Here is a 14577-nt window from a genome sequence, read left to right on the forward strand (position 1 = left end):
CTTGTGAACTTCTCCCCTTTTCCTCAAGATTAAGAGTCGTTGCCGTTTAGATACCATTGCGGAGATCCGGCTCGAAGGTGTTTGACAGGTTTTGATAAAAAGACACGTTCCAAAGAGGAATATTTTAAAGGTGATCGCGTGTAAACGTAAATGTTTCTTGTAAACAAAACTAGTTTTTAAACTTTTTGATACCAACACGAAGTTCCTACATGAACTCTCTCTTTTGTCCTGTACAATTTGTGTACTTCTGCAGGACCTCCACCAGGGGGCAGAAGACCTGATCCTAGACGCTGCTTTACGCCAGGTTTCCATGACCACCTGTAAAACGTTGGCTCGTTAAAACCTAAAACGCTATCCAACGTCGTGTAAAACAGGAAATCGAGAGGGATGTATTGTGTGGCTCCTCCCACTTTTTCATCAGTTAATTGCGTTTAGCTAAATGTGCATACAGATCAGGCAGAGATGTACTTCACATTTTAGATTCTAGAGTCAAACTCAATTTCAGAAGAAGATAAAATCAAAAACACAGTCTAAGTTGCGAGCAAAATAGTTTATTATGGTTTAAGATTTTACGTTGCTTCGTAATGCAAAATACACGGCGGTTTGTCTTCTCGAAGCACGAACATATATTTGTTTTTCCATCGTTCATTAAAGTTTATTTTTTCTGCGTCAGTATTTCTCTTGTTGGACGTTTTGGGATTGATTGTTAATATTTCTAATCTCGGCTCGTTAAGAAAAGCGGCTGTTTAATGCTGAAGTATAAACACTGCACTCTAGTGGCGGGACGTCACTTTGCGGGTTATGAAATCGAATTTAACTCTACATTATATTGCCAAAGATTTGCAGATTTACAGATTTGCAGATTTACACCTGACCATAAAATTGGTTTACTCTTCCAGGAAGATGGAGATCTTTGAGTGTGCTCATCAGTGCTGATGTAGGTGAGGTAAGGAGGCCTTGGGGTGCAGTCAGCATGAAAACCTCATCCCAAAGGTGCTCAATAGAGTTGTATAATATGCTTCTATCTTCCCGTGGGCTCACCACCTGCAGGAGGGACCGTAAGGGACGGTGCTGTGAGGATTGGGCAGCAGTTGAAGGCGGGGGTCTGCTTAGACTGCTGCCACCGCGACCCGGATTACGGATAAGCGGGAGAAAATGAATGAATGAATGAATATGCTTCTATAGATCTCCAAACCTACTGAGGACCTTTGGGATGAAGTTTTTTGCACCCCAGGAGCCTCCTCACCTCACCTTCATCCTGCAGGACCTGACTTTGTGGCTGAATGAATCTCACATGAAATCTCCACAAAATCTAGTTGAACATCTTCCCAGAAGGCGATTATTATAGTACATTGGGATTAAATGTGGAATGGGAGGTTCCAATCTCATGGTCATGGTGTCCTTTTTGTTACTTTTTTTTTTACTTTTATGGTGTCCTTTTTGTTACTTTCATATTGAGCCACAAACGACGTGTTATGGATCCGGAGTCATGAGAAGATGAAATTGTTACATTTTTGAGGAATGAATAAAAAGTAAGAATTGTGAGAGGATTCCGGAAAACGTGCTGGAATGTTTATTAGTGTAACATTAGGAGGTGAGGAGATCCATGGTGTTTGATTAACAGGAAACGACTACACTAGTGAGCTGAACAGATGATGAACAGGAAGTTGATCTGGACTCTCCCTCACTCTGGGGTTTGTCGGTGTTATTACACAGGATTCTGTAAAACACAAAGGGAAAGAAATATGAAATAAAGATCCTTTGATGGATATTTATAACTAATGAAACTGTGGAATGTGTTTTCACTGCAGTGCAGACGGGAGGCGCTGATTATCCAGTATAAATTATTTAACCAAGCAAGAATTTTATTTTAAATTGTTTTAAAAATGTAGTCTGCTGATGTTCACAAATATTAACCATAATAACTAAATTATAAAAAAAACACAAGCAATTTTATTTTGCATTTTACCCTCCACACTGTGCCGAGACCAAACTGAGCCGAAACCAAACTGTGCCGAGACCAAACTGAGCCGAAACCAAACTGTGCCGAGACCAAACTGAGCCGAGACCAAACTGAGCCGAAACCAAACTGAGCCGAGACCAAACTGAGCCGAGACCAAACTGAGCCGAGACCAAACTGTGCCGAGACCAAACTGAGCCGAGACCAAACTGAGCCGAGACCAAACTGAGCCGAGACCAAACTGAGCCGAGACCAAACTGTGCCGAGACCAAACTGTGCCGAGACCAAACTGAGCCGAGACCAAACTGAGCCGAGACCAAACTGAGCCGAGACCAAACTGAGCCGAGATTAACTAGATTAAAAACCGGAACAAAGCGAACAGTGACTTTATTGTACAGTTACACCCCAATATACACATACATGTACAAAGAAAGAAAGCACATGAACCTTCCCAGGTCTCTAACGCACAACATACAGCTCTGAACATTGTTCTCATGGTGTGATGAGTTTACGACGCACTATCGCCTCCTACTGGACTGGCATGCTCCTGGTTTTACGTTTCAACTTTTGCTTTTTAGAAATACTCGTATGCATGTGGGCGGGGCCTAAATCTAAACACTCAACCACACGGCTAAAAAACATCTGAAAGATTTGTATTTTTTCATCAAACACAAGATGAATCAGACACAAGATCAGGTGACAAGATGGACAATGTCTCTGCTGTGTGTGTGTGTGTGTGTGTGTGTGTGTGTGTGTGTGTGCGCGCGCGTGTGTGTGTGTGTGAGAGTGGTTACCTTGGTTAACAGGGTGGGTCGGGGCACTCCTAACCAATCACAGAGCTGGTTCCTGTAAGTCCGCACCATGGCCAGCTCGCTCTCCCTAAGACATGCAGGACACGAGGACTATGAAGTAATGGTGGAGAAGATGAGACACGGACTCAGACTTTACATCATCACTTACCAGTTACTGTCACTCAGCACGGTCATGACATCATCAAGCACCGCAGCATCAACCACGTCATCATACATCAGCAACATCTCATACACCTGAGCAGCCGTCGTCTTCCTGATCTACTCAAATAGAGGAGGGAGAGAGAGAGAGAGAGAGAGAGAGCGAGAGAGAGAGAGAGAGAGAGAGAGAGAGAGACATTGTGATGAGAAGGCACAAAGACAGACAGACAAACGGATGAACAGTAAGTGAAGGACATACAGATGAAAGTTTGCTTATAGAGACGGAGTGAAAGAATGACACAAAAACTGCTATAAATACATTAGATAGATAGATAGATAGATAGATAGATAGATAGATAGATAGATAGATAGATAGATAGATAGATAGATAGATAGATAGATAGATAGATAGATAGATAGATATATATGTAAATAGACAGACAGACATATAGATAGACATACAGACGGACGGACAGACAGACAGAAACACACCACAGGAAAAGCGTGACACAGCAGTAACATGAGCTGCGCCAGAATCTTCTTCCTCACGTCCCCCTTAAACTGGATCAGTCCACAATACCTGCAAGAAAAACAGCTGTCAAATCACACACATGCCAGACCCACGAACCAATCAGCACAGTGGTATACACATGTGGGCGGAGCTTAAGTTTTAACTGCAATAAACATCCCGAAGGACTCGCAACACTGATTCTAAATCAGTTTGTCTGTTTTTATTTATGTCTTTTAAAGTGTGTTTGTGTGTGTGTATGTGTGTTTGTGTGTATGTGTGTGTGTGTGTGTGTGTGTGTGTGCGCGTTTACTCACACTAAGGCGCAGGAGCGTAACTTCTTAGTGTCCTTCGACCTCTTAATCTCCTCCTTACAGAGAGACAACAACTCCACACAGAATGGGTGACTGAGAGAGAAAGGGAGGGGGAGAGAGAGAGAGAGAGAGAGGGGAGTAAGAAAGGGAGGGAGAGAGAGAGGGGGGGAGAGAGAGGGAGAGAGAGAGAGAAAGAGAGAGAGAGAGAAAGGGAGGGAGAGAGAGAGAGGGAAAGGGGGGGGTAAAGGTCAGAAATAAAAACAGCCCTAATGTTCGTGATGTGGAGATGCTGGAATTCTCATCACCTCTCCTGATGGATGAAGATCTCAAAGCAGCCGTTGGCCAACATCTGGTCCATCATCCTCATCACGGGCACAGACACTCTGAGGGGGAGAAAAAGAGTGTATGCATGTGAGTGTGTGTTTGTGCTTGTGCTTGTGTGTGTGGGGGGTGTGTTTGTGTGTGTGTGTGTTTGTGTACCTGTCATTGTGGAGATTGCGCCTGAAGACCAGCAGGAGTGTGTTGGCAAACTGCAGCATCTCCGCTTCATCCTGCTGGATGCTCTTCAGGTGCTCAAACAGAGAGTGGGAGGAATATCGCACCTGCAAGCGCGCGCGCGCACACGCACACACACACACACACACACACACACACACAACAGCGTAAACACAGTACATATTGAAAGTGCATGTGTGCAGGGTTTTTAGCATTTACAGAAAGGGGTTTGTCTGGGAGGGTAAAGGGGGGACGGGGTATTCTATGTGGCGGTGAGTGGGTGAGGTTTGCTTGGTGCACTTTGTGAGCAATTTTGGCATGGTGCAGTGTCTGTCTGGGACACTGGCTGGGTGGTGGTTTTTTGAGGCATGAGGTGGGCAGTGTTTATTTCTGGGCAATGTGCGGGCAGTATTGGTTTGGGATACTGGGTGGGCGGTGTTTGGGGCACTGGGTGGGCGAAGTTTTTTCAGGGGCACTGGGTAGACAGTGTTGTTTAGGGTACTGGGTTGTTGGTGTTGGTGCACTATGGGGGGGGGGATTATTTGGAGTACTGGGTGAGAGGTGTTTGGGGCACTGGGTGGGCGGGGTTTATAATTGCAGTCTTTGCTTAGACGAACTTAAACCTGGATCGCTCCCGGTTTTGAAAACAGCGTTCATGCTTTAAACGGGAATAAACACGCAAGCATGAGATGGAGATTAGAGGGAGGACGTACGGTGGACTCAGTGAGACCGCCCACAGACACGGCCAGGCCCAGAAGCGTGTGGTAACGGTAAGCTGGAAGCCCCAGGAGCCGTGTGACGTGAGGAAAAGCCTGAGACGGGGCGCTCCAATTCAGAGACTCCACACCACCTCTGCAACACACACACACGTCCAGATAAGAACATGCCCGTAAACACACACACACACACACACACACACACACACACACACACACACACACACACACACACACACTCTTTCAACACATCTCTATTCTCTGTAAAGATAATTTCGGGAATGATCTGCGGAGTGATGAGAGACACGCTGAAATCCGACTCTTTACTCTCCTGATGTGATCTGTGAAGTTAATTAATAAACAAAACATCTCGGGAGAGAAAATCATCAGAAAAAGTAATAACCATGAGGAACCATGGAGCTGCGGAGACGCACATGCTGTACGGTCAAAAGTATTAGGACACCAAACCTTTCCACCCATATGTGCTTCTTTAACAAACTTATATCCCAAAATTCCAGCGTGACACAAAGTGCACAGAGCCAGATCCATGAAGCTCTGCTTTCCATGGGCTGGACTGGAAGATCTCCTGCTATAGAGCTCCAACCCTACTGAACACCTTTGAACATCTATATTACCCTTTATATTTTTATACTTGCACCTTTTTTATATTTATAATATTTTTTAATTTTTATATTTATTTTTATTTTTATTAATTGTTAAATATCATCATACTATAAAGTATGTTAAATATACATAAACATACACACAAACACACACACACACACACACACACACACACACACAGCCTAAGGCACTGACAGAGGGAATATGTCGAGCAGCTCCTCCCGGTGGGGAATATGGGGTACTACAGGCTCGGTGCTGTGGAGCAGGCGGAGGAACACCGCTCCAGCGTGTGCTCTGTAACGGTCAATCTTCTCCGCAGCCTGCTGCGCCAGACTGCACATCATCCGCTGACAACTACACACACAAACACACACACACACACACACACACACAAACAACAGGGTGTAAATGAAGAGCAGATCTGGTAACCATGAAACATGATGGGAATGTGTGTGAGAGACAGAAAGAGACAGATAGAGACTCACATGGCAGGAGACAGCAGGTCAGGGGCGGAGCCTGCTACCTGTAGCGTCACATCCTGTAAACCTGTCATGGCCGCTGCACGCACCCTGGAACACAAAACGCAAAAGATTCAATTCATTCGATTCAGATTTATTTGTAGAGCAAGTTTAATAATGGAGATTTTCGTAAAGCAGCATTACAGAGATGAACAGCTGGATAAAAGGATGTAAGTTTGTTCCTTAGAATTGTAAGTTTGTCTCTAATGAGTGAATCAGTGGCGACTCCCCGAGATGGCACGAGGAAGAAACCTTGAGAGGAACCAGACTCAAGAGGGAACCTCATCCTCATCACCAAATGTCGATTACAGTTCCATCATTGTTGAGATGTTCAGTGATTGCAGCTTAAATGCAGAACTTTTCATGCAAATTGTGGTCCTGAGCACGTTGTAGCAGACTGTTAATAATAATTATAGTACAAATTCTTCCTCAAAGTTCTTGAAATGCTCAGGAACATCATGGAACTTTAGGATGTTCATGTGAAAACATCTTCAGTTGCACCATGGTCTCCAAAAGAGACCAAAAGAGTCAAAAGTGCTTTACAACTAATATACCAATACACTTAAAGGCCAGTTTATTAGAAACAACTCAGATCAACTCGTTAAAAATCAAACCAAGCTGAACACGTGACTAAAATCCCATCGGCCGAAATCATGAGACCAAAATCTCATTGGCTGAAATCACGTGACCAAAATCCCATCGGCCGAAATCACGTGAACCTAGCCCTATGTGAGCAGTTCAGCCTGGTGGGGGTTGAGTGATGATGTGTGGAAAACGTTCCAATTTCTCTTACAGCAAGATGCAGAACAATTTAGCAGCAGATGATTACAAGTTGCAATCAAATCAATGTTGGCCCAGGACGTGAACACAGTGGGGGTGGAATGTGTAGGTGTGTGTGTGTGTGTGTATGTGTGTGTGTGTGTGTGTGTGTGTGTGTGTGTGTGTGCGCATGGTTCTCAGATCTCGTCCTCACCAGGACCCGACGTCTCCTCGGCTGTCCGTGGTGTAATCGTTCATGCACTTCAGCAGAGCTTCATATACACCGTTCACGTTCTCCTCACACACTGCGCTGTCTGGACTGGCCTGGGCACACACTCCTACACTCACACACACCCTGAAAAACAGAAAACACACACACACACACACACACACACACACACACACACACGCAGACACACGCAGACACACGCAGGCTCAGACAAAGCAGACAGACTGTGATGCATAAAGCAGTGAAATGAGGAATTTCAGGTTGAGCAGGTACGAGGTGCAATGTGTATTCACTATTAGAGAAGAGGGAGAAGAAGAGAGAGGAGAGAAAAGAAGGGAGAAAAGAAGGGAGAAGAAGAGTGAGGAGAGAAAAGAGGGAGAAGAAGAGCGAGGAGAGAAAAGAGGGGAGAAGAAGAGCGAGGAGAGAAAAGAGGGGAGAAGAAGAGCGAGGAGAGAAGGAGTTGAGAGAAATAAAAAGCATAAGAAACAGAGAAGAATAAACAGAAGAATGGACAGGGGGAGTGGAGGTTGTAAAGAGAAGAGAAATAATCGAGGGAGAAGAAAAGAGAGCTGGGGCTGGTGGAAGGAGGGAGAAAAGGGTATACTTTAAAAAAAATGAAAAGAAAATGGGATAGAAAAAGAAAAAAAAATAGGAATTAAAAAATGATGGAGGAGAGAAGAAGGATGGGGTGAAGGGGGATTAAAGAGAAGACGAAAAAAGAGAGGAATGGAAAGTAGGGAAGGCAGAGAAGAAATGATTGTTGACAAGAAAGAAAGAAAGAAAGAAAGAAAGAAAGAAAGAAAGAAAGAAAGAAAGAAAGAAAGAAAGAAAGAAAGAAAAAAACTAAGGAGAGACATGAATTGGGAGGTAAATAAAAAAAAGAAAGGGAAGAGAGGAGTGGAGGAGTGGATAGAGAGACTTACTGAGCCAGTGCTGAAGCTGCGTCTCTGCGGGACTCTGCAAATCCGTCTTCCTTCTGTGTGTATCTGCAGGCATTCTGAAGGCCGTCCAACACCTGCGCGCGCACACACACACACACACACACACACACACACACACACACACACACACACACCGGTGATGAAATGTAAGCGTGATGTCAGTACTCCTGGTTCCTGTTGGTTGGTGTTGGTTCTGGATCGTACCTGCTGCAGTCTGTTGCGGATCATGAAGACTGGGAGAGAACCCAGAGCTAAAGCACAGCCACAGCGCAGCTGCACCTCAGCACTCCTCAACCCCAGGAGATACCTACTGACCAACTGTTCTGTACACACACACATAACCACAATATCACAAATGCACATTTACACATACAATCACAGCACACAATCATATATACAACACATGCAGTCTCTCACACACACACACACACACACACACACACACTCACAAAATTACAAAAACACGATATTACACATGCACTCAAGCAATCACACACAGACACACAATAACACAATATCACAAACCCCCCCCACACACACACACACACACAAATATTCTCACACGCACATTCAGACACAAACCCACAAAATATCACGCATTTATACACACATACGCACGCACACTCAATGAACTGAGTCAACTTTAAATTATTCATCTACACCAAATCATCTTCAGAGAGTCAACTCACAATAATGAACTGTACTGAATCGGTTTTAAGTGAATCAGTTGCAGTGAGTCGACTTCACTGAGTCAGAGTCAGTGGGAAAAACAATTCAGCTTAGTGAGTCGTTAGTCACTGTAACTGACTCATATGCAGTGGATCCGCGTCTCTGTACACACCAAGGTTAGAGTCACGGTGAAGTGTGTAAAGGGGGTTGTGTACCTTGTGTGTGTGTGTCCGCCTTGCCAGGTTGCAGCTGATAATACTCCTGACACAGAGCCGCGAGAGCCGAGACTGCTGCCTCCTACACACACACACACACACACACACAGAGAGAGATCAGAATGGTCGAGTGTGTGTGTGTGAATGTGTGAGTGTGTGTGATAATGTCACTGTACCTGAATGCTTTGCTTGGCATTTAGACTGTCGTCTATGAGTGACTTCCAGCCGTCTGTATTACAGCAACTCATGTTAGTGTACACATCATCATCATGTTTAATAACAGTCACGAGCTGATTCATGATGTGCTTGTGTTTAAATGCAACAAAGGCAAACAGTATATTGCAAAAAGTACACGCCAACAGATACATAGACAAGAAATCAACAGACAGACAATTCAACAGAGAGACCCACAGACAGCCAGAACTTATTGTCAGACAGACAGACAGACAGACAAAAACGAATAGCCAGACTGAGTGACAGACAGTCTGACAGGAAGACCAGAAAAAGAGAAAGGCAGAAATGTAGATAAAGACACACAAACAAACAAAGAGGGAGGCAGGCAGGCAGTCAGTCAGGCAGGCAGGCAGACAGACAGAAAGACAAACTGACAGACAGAGAGATAAACAAATAGACAAACATACACAGAAAGGCCAACAGACCAATCAACAGACAAACATATCAATGAAGACACAGATGGATGAAAAATCTATAAAGATTAATAGAATGCCAAAGACAGACGCACAGGCAGACAGTCATGAGACATACAGACTGGGCAGCAGACAGCTTGAAAACAGGTGTACAGACAGAAAGATAGACAAACAAAACCATCATAAATTGACATCGGGACAAGTGGACCTACACATAGATGAACAGATCAACAGACAGACTCACGGACAGATAGAGAATAAAGAAACAGCAAATAGACATGTGGATGTACCAAATATAGACAGACAGATAGGCAGGCAGACAGACAGATGTAGAGACACAGACAGATAGACAGACAGACGGACGGACGGACAAACTTGGATCGAGAGACAGACTTACCGATGACCGGATCGTCTTTAAAAGGCATTCTGGAGAGCGAGAGTTTCTCGATCAGGAGACACACTGTACATGGACCAGAGAGAGAGAAAGATGACGAGGATCTCAGTGTGTGTGTGTGTGTGTGTGTGTGTGTGTGCGCTTGTATTAGAAGTGAGAAACAATAAGTTTCAGGAGTAAAGATTACCTGCTGGCCTCATCAGCTCTCCACCAAACCCCCTGTGGAGGAACATCAAGACAATAATAATGATAAGAAGAAGACAGACAGGTTTTGGTTATACTTGGGTGAATGTGTGTGTGTGTGTGTGTGTGTGTGTGTGTGTGTGTGTGTGTGTGTGTGCGTGCGTGCGTGCGTGTGTGTGTGTGGTGTGTGTGTGTGTATAGAGATTCTCACCTGTACTGCTTCCTGTCTGACAGCTGTGAGGAGGAAACAGAACAGATATTGGAGTTTGGATCCGAAATGAATAATAATGATACAGAAATAGGAGTTTAATGGAAAATAGAACTTTGAGTCCAAAAACCTTACAAATGCGACACCAACACGGAGAAACGGATGCGTTTGGAATCCGTAAGGTAACAGTAAACAAGAGCATTTACAACCTTTGTTTATTGATTGATGGATTGATTGTGCAGAGTCAAACAGGAAATGAGGCACTGAAATTAAAATTCTTGGTTCTGAAATCCTCATGCATACACATATTACAGACAAAGGTTTGTGGACACCTGAGCATAAAATTGGTATTAGCCATTACCCATTTACTGTTATAATGAGCTCCACTCTTCTGGGAAGATGTTCCACTAGATTTTGTGGAGATTTTGTGTGAGCCACACATTCATTCAGCCACACAGGTGTTAGTAAAGTCAGGCAATGATGAAGGTGAGAAAAATGTCAAGGGAGCACGAATAGTGATGGCTGAATTGCAGGAAAGGAACCATTACTTCCAAAGAACAACAAAAAGGAGAAACTTGCTCAGGCCAAGAAACAACAGGAACGAACATTGGAATCGGTGGAAAACGCTCTTTTGGTCTGACGAGTCCAAATGTGGGATTTGTGGTTCTGCCATGTCTTTGTTAGATGATTATGGATGATTATATATCGAAACTGATTAACTGACACACTTAACCAGCATGGTTACCACAGGATTTTTCCGTCGACATGCAGTCCCATCTGGTTTGCCCTTAGTAGGACCATCTTTTGTTCTCCAACAGGACCCCAAACTCACCTCTAGTTTCTGTCAGACATATTTGTCCAAGAATGAAAGTCAAGTCAAGAAGCTTTTATTGTCATTTCAAGCATATATAGCTGCTGCAGTACACAGTGAAATGAAACAACGTTCCTCCTGAACCCAGGTGCTAGATAAAACAACAGTCACAGAACAGAAGAACACAGGGCCAGGAACTAAGATCCTCGCCACATAAAGTGCATGTGTGCAACTGGTGCAAACAGTGCAAAAGACAACACAAGACAGTGCAAGACAACACAAGACAGTGCAGGACAATACACAAAATATAAAAATAAAAACAGCAGTAGCTCCTCCAGTAAAACCTGTCGTGACAGAATAAGGTGCACAGTAGCAGAAAAATGTAAACAGAAAATGTAAACAGAATTGTGCAATTCTACAATAACAGCAATTAAAATGGACTGAACAGTGACCAAAGGATTTGGACAGAATATTGTGCAAAGAGAGCAAGTCCCGGAAGATCAGCAACAAACGGCATGTAAGCATTTTGCGATAATGAAAAGTGTGAATGGTGCTGAAACCTGGGTGTGCGAAGTGTATGATGTGTGTTGAGTTTGGTTGTTCAGATCAGTCACACAGTTGTGTGAAAGTGTGTTTGTGTGTGAGAGAGTTCAGTTCAGATGTTTGTTGAGGAGCCTGATTGCTTGCGGGAAAAAACTGTTGCACAGTCTTGATGTGATGGCCCGAATGCTTCGGAACCGTTTTCCTGATGGTAGGAGTGTGAAAAGTGTGTGTGACGGGTGTGTGTGGTCATTCACAATGCTGTTGGCTTTGTGTATGCAGCGTGTGGTGTAAATGTCCATGATAGAGGGGAGAGAGACTCCGATGATCTTCTCAGCTGTCCTCACTATCCTCTGTAGGTTTTGCGATCCGAGACGGTGCAGTTCCCAAACCAGGCAGTGATGCAGCTGCTCAAGATGCTCTCGATGGTCCCTCTGTAGAACATGGTCAGGATGGGGGGAGGGAGATGAGCTTTCCTCAGCCTTCTCAGGAAGTAGAGACGCTGCTGGGCTTTCTTGGTGATGGAGCTGGTGTTAAGTGACCAGGTGAGGTTGTCCGCCAGATGAACACCAAGGAATTTGGTGCTCTTGACGATCTCCACTGAGGATCCATCGATGATCAGTGGAGAATGGTCACTCTGTGTTCTCCTGAAGTCAACAACCATCTCTTTAGTTTTGTCCACGTTCAGAGACAGGTTGTTTGCTCCACACCAGGCTGTTAACCGTTGCACCTCCTCTCTGTATGCTGACTCGTCGTTCTTGCTGATGAGACCCACCACGGTCGTGTCATCGGCAAACTTGATGATATGATTTGAGCTGTGCGTTGGTGCACAGTCGTGAGTCAGCAGAGTGAACAGCAGTGGACTGAGCACACAGCCCTGGGGGGCTCCAGTGCTCAGTGTGGTGGTGCTGGAGATGCTGTTCCCGATTTGTACTGTCTGAGTTCTCTCAGTCAGGAAGTCCAGGATCCAGTTGCAGAGGGAGGTGTTCAGGCCCAGGAGGCTTAGCTTCTTGATCAGGTGCTGAGGAATAATTGTGTTGAATGCTGAACTGAAGTCTATGAACAGCATCCTTACATAAGAGTCCTTGTTATCCAGATGGGTGAGGGCCAGATGGAGGGTTGTGGAGATGGCATCGTCCATGGAGCGGTTTGGACGATACGCGACCTGCATGGGGTCCAGAGCGGGTGGGAGCCTGGTCTTTATGTGCCTCATGACGAGCCTCTCGGAGCACTTCATCATGATGGGTGTGAGTGCAACGGGACGATAGTCATTGAGGCAGGAGACAGAAGTCTTCTTCGGCACAGGAATGATGGTCGTCGTCTTGAGGCACGTAGGAACAGTGGCGCTGCTCAGGGAGATGTTGAAGATGTCGGTAAAGACATCCGCTAGCTGTTCTGCACAGTCCCTGAGCACTCTGCCAGGAATGTTGTTTAGTCCAGCAGACTTCCGTGGGTTAACTCTGTAATTCGTGTTTGCCTGGATGCCCTGCAACATGCGCCGAGTGTCTCCGCTGTCCTGGAAGTGGCCATGGATTCTCTTGCCGTGTGCTCGCTTCGCCTCTCTGATGGCACGGGACAGTTTGGCCCTTGCTGTTTTTAAGGCCGTCTTGTCCCCTGCTCTGAAGGCAGAGTCTCTTGTTTTTAGCAGCGCACACACCTTGGCGGTCATCCATGGCTTCTGGTTGGAGCGTGTAGTGATGGTCTTGGAGATAGTCACGTCATCAATGCACTTGCCGATGTAGCTGGTCACTGTTGACGTGTACTCCAAGTTGATGAAATCGCCATTGGTTGCAGAGAAAGTGATGGAGAAGTGCATCAGATGGCTTGGCCTCCACAATCACCCCAATTTAGATGGTTTAAGAGTGAAGGAAAAGCAGCCAACAAACACTCAAAGCCTCTGCTTCTAGATTCCAGGTGACCACCTCATGAGGCTGAGTGTGGGAATGCCAAAAGTGTGACATTTGGTTTGTTGAACACGTTTTTGTTCAGTACACAACTCTATATGCGTTCTTTCATAGCATGTATTCAGAACAGGAACAGCCCACAAGAGCTGCAGTTTTGGAGATGCTCCGACCCAGTCGGCTAGACGTCACAATTTGTTAAACTCGCCCATTTTTCCTGCTTCTAACATCAACTTTAAGGACAAAATGTTCACCTGCCGCCTAATCAATAAATCCACCCACTAACAAGTGCCATGATGAAGAGATCATCAATGTTCTTCACTTCACCACTCAGAATGTCTGAATATGCCTGAAATTTTAAAGCTATGAAAAAGGAAATACTGACCGTTTGGTGAATCGCTTTGAGACCCTGAATGGATTCTGTCGACAGGAAGTCAGTGACTGATCTGAAAAGAAAAAAAAAAAAGAACAGTTCAGTGATCATAACAGCACTGTTGACTCTGCCCACCACTGAACACGTTTTGTGTCCACGTTCCGTAATTACGCAATTAATTGTTAATAACGAGTACAGGGAAAAAAGGGGGCGGGGCTTCACCTGTTGCTCTGGGCGGCGAGTTTATAGAGGGCGTGCGTGATTTCGGCACAGGCGAGTATCGCTCCGTGGCGTTTGTGCATGTCCATCCCTGTCGCCATGGGCAACAGCTGCGGAAAAACTGAAAGAGAAGAAAGAGTATGACCCTCTTAATCATCATCACCGTCGTCGTCCTGCTACGGACCCCACAGCATGATAAATGAGATTAGCTAATGTTAGCTGAGACCGACGTCCATCGACAGATTTCTAATTAATAAACAAACAAAATACACAGTGAAACCAAAAGGATTGGGACAGCTGACTTTTCCACCCATATGTGCTTCTGCCTCAAGTTTTTGGATGCTGCAGCAAGAAATGTGTCCTTCACTCCAGCAAGGAGACCAAAACCTGTTCCAACAGGACC

General features: G+C 45.0%; 1 protein-coding gene across 4 annotated transcripts in view; it reads right to left on the bottom strand.

Moving 5' to 3' along the window:
• Nucleotides 1-531: 531 nt before the first annotated feature.
• tbcd (tubulin folding cofactor D) overlaps nt 532-14577 on the bottom strand; it is a 44838-nt gene continuing 30792 nt past the window's right edge. Inside the window, exons 20-41 of one of the 4 annotated variants that reach the window (XM_083524350.1) lie at nt 14178-14295; nt 13968-14028; nt 10334-10356; nt 10127-10158; nt 9943-10005; nt 9075-9127; nt 8899-8980; nt 8219-8337; nt 7997-8088; nt 7059-7199; nt 6053-6136; nt 5763-5921; nt 4941-5079; nt 4213-4334; nt 4038-4115; nt 3736-3825; nt 3403-3490; nt 2921-3030; nt 2755-2839; nt 1461-1720; nt 1178-1401; nt 532-1021 (exon numbers count right to left, since the gene is read on the bottom strand). In XM_083524350.1, the coding sequence (XP_083380476.1) occupies nt 1709-1720; nt 2755-2839; nt 2921-3030; nt 3403-3490; nt 3736-3825; nt 4038-4115; nt 4213-4334; nt 4941-5079; nt 5763-5921; nt 6053-6136; nt 7059-7199; nt 7997-8088; nt 8219-8337; nt 8899-8980; nt 9075-9127; nt 9943-10005; nt 10127-10158; nt 10334-10356; nt 13968-14028; nt 14178-14295 (1751 nt within the window). In that variant the 3' untranslated portion in view covers nt 532-1021; nt 1178-1401; nt 1461-1708. Of the gene's footprint in view, nt 1022-1177; nt 1402-1424; nt 1721-2754; nt 2840-2920; nt 3031-3402; nt 3491-3735; nt 3826-4037; nt 4116-4212; nt 4335-4940; nt 5080-5762; nt 5922-6052; nt 6137-7058; nt 7200-7996; nt 8089-8218; nt 8338-8898; nt 8981-9074; nt 9128-9942; nt 10006-10126; nt 10159-10333; nt 10357-13967; nt 14029-14177; nt 14296-14577 lie in introns of all 4 variants that reach the window. The other 3 variants (XM_083524352.1, XM_083524351.1, XM_083524353.1) reach the window with 3 other exon arrangements.

Source organism: Silurus aristotelis (genome assembly GCF_946808225.1).
Source record: "Silurus aristotelis genome assembly, chromosome: 21".
NCBI lineage: Eukaryota > Metazoa > Chordata > Actinopteri > Siluriformes > Siluridae > Silurus > Silurus aristotelis.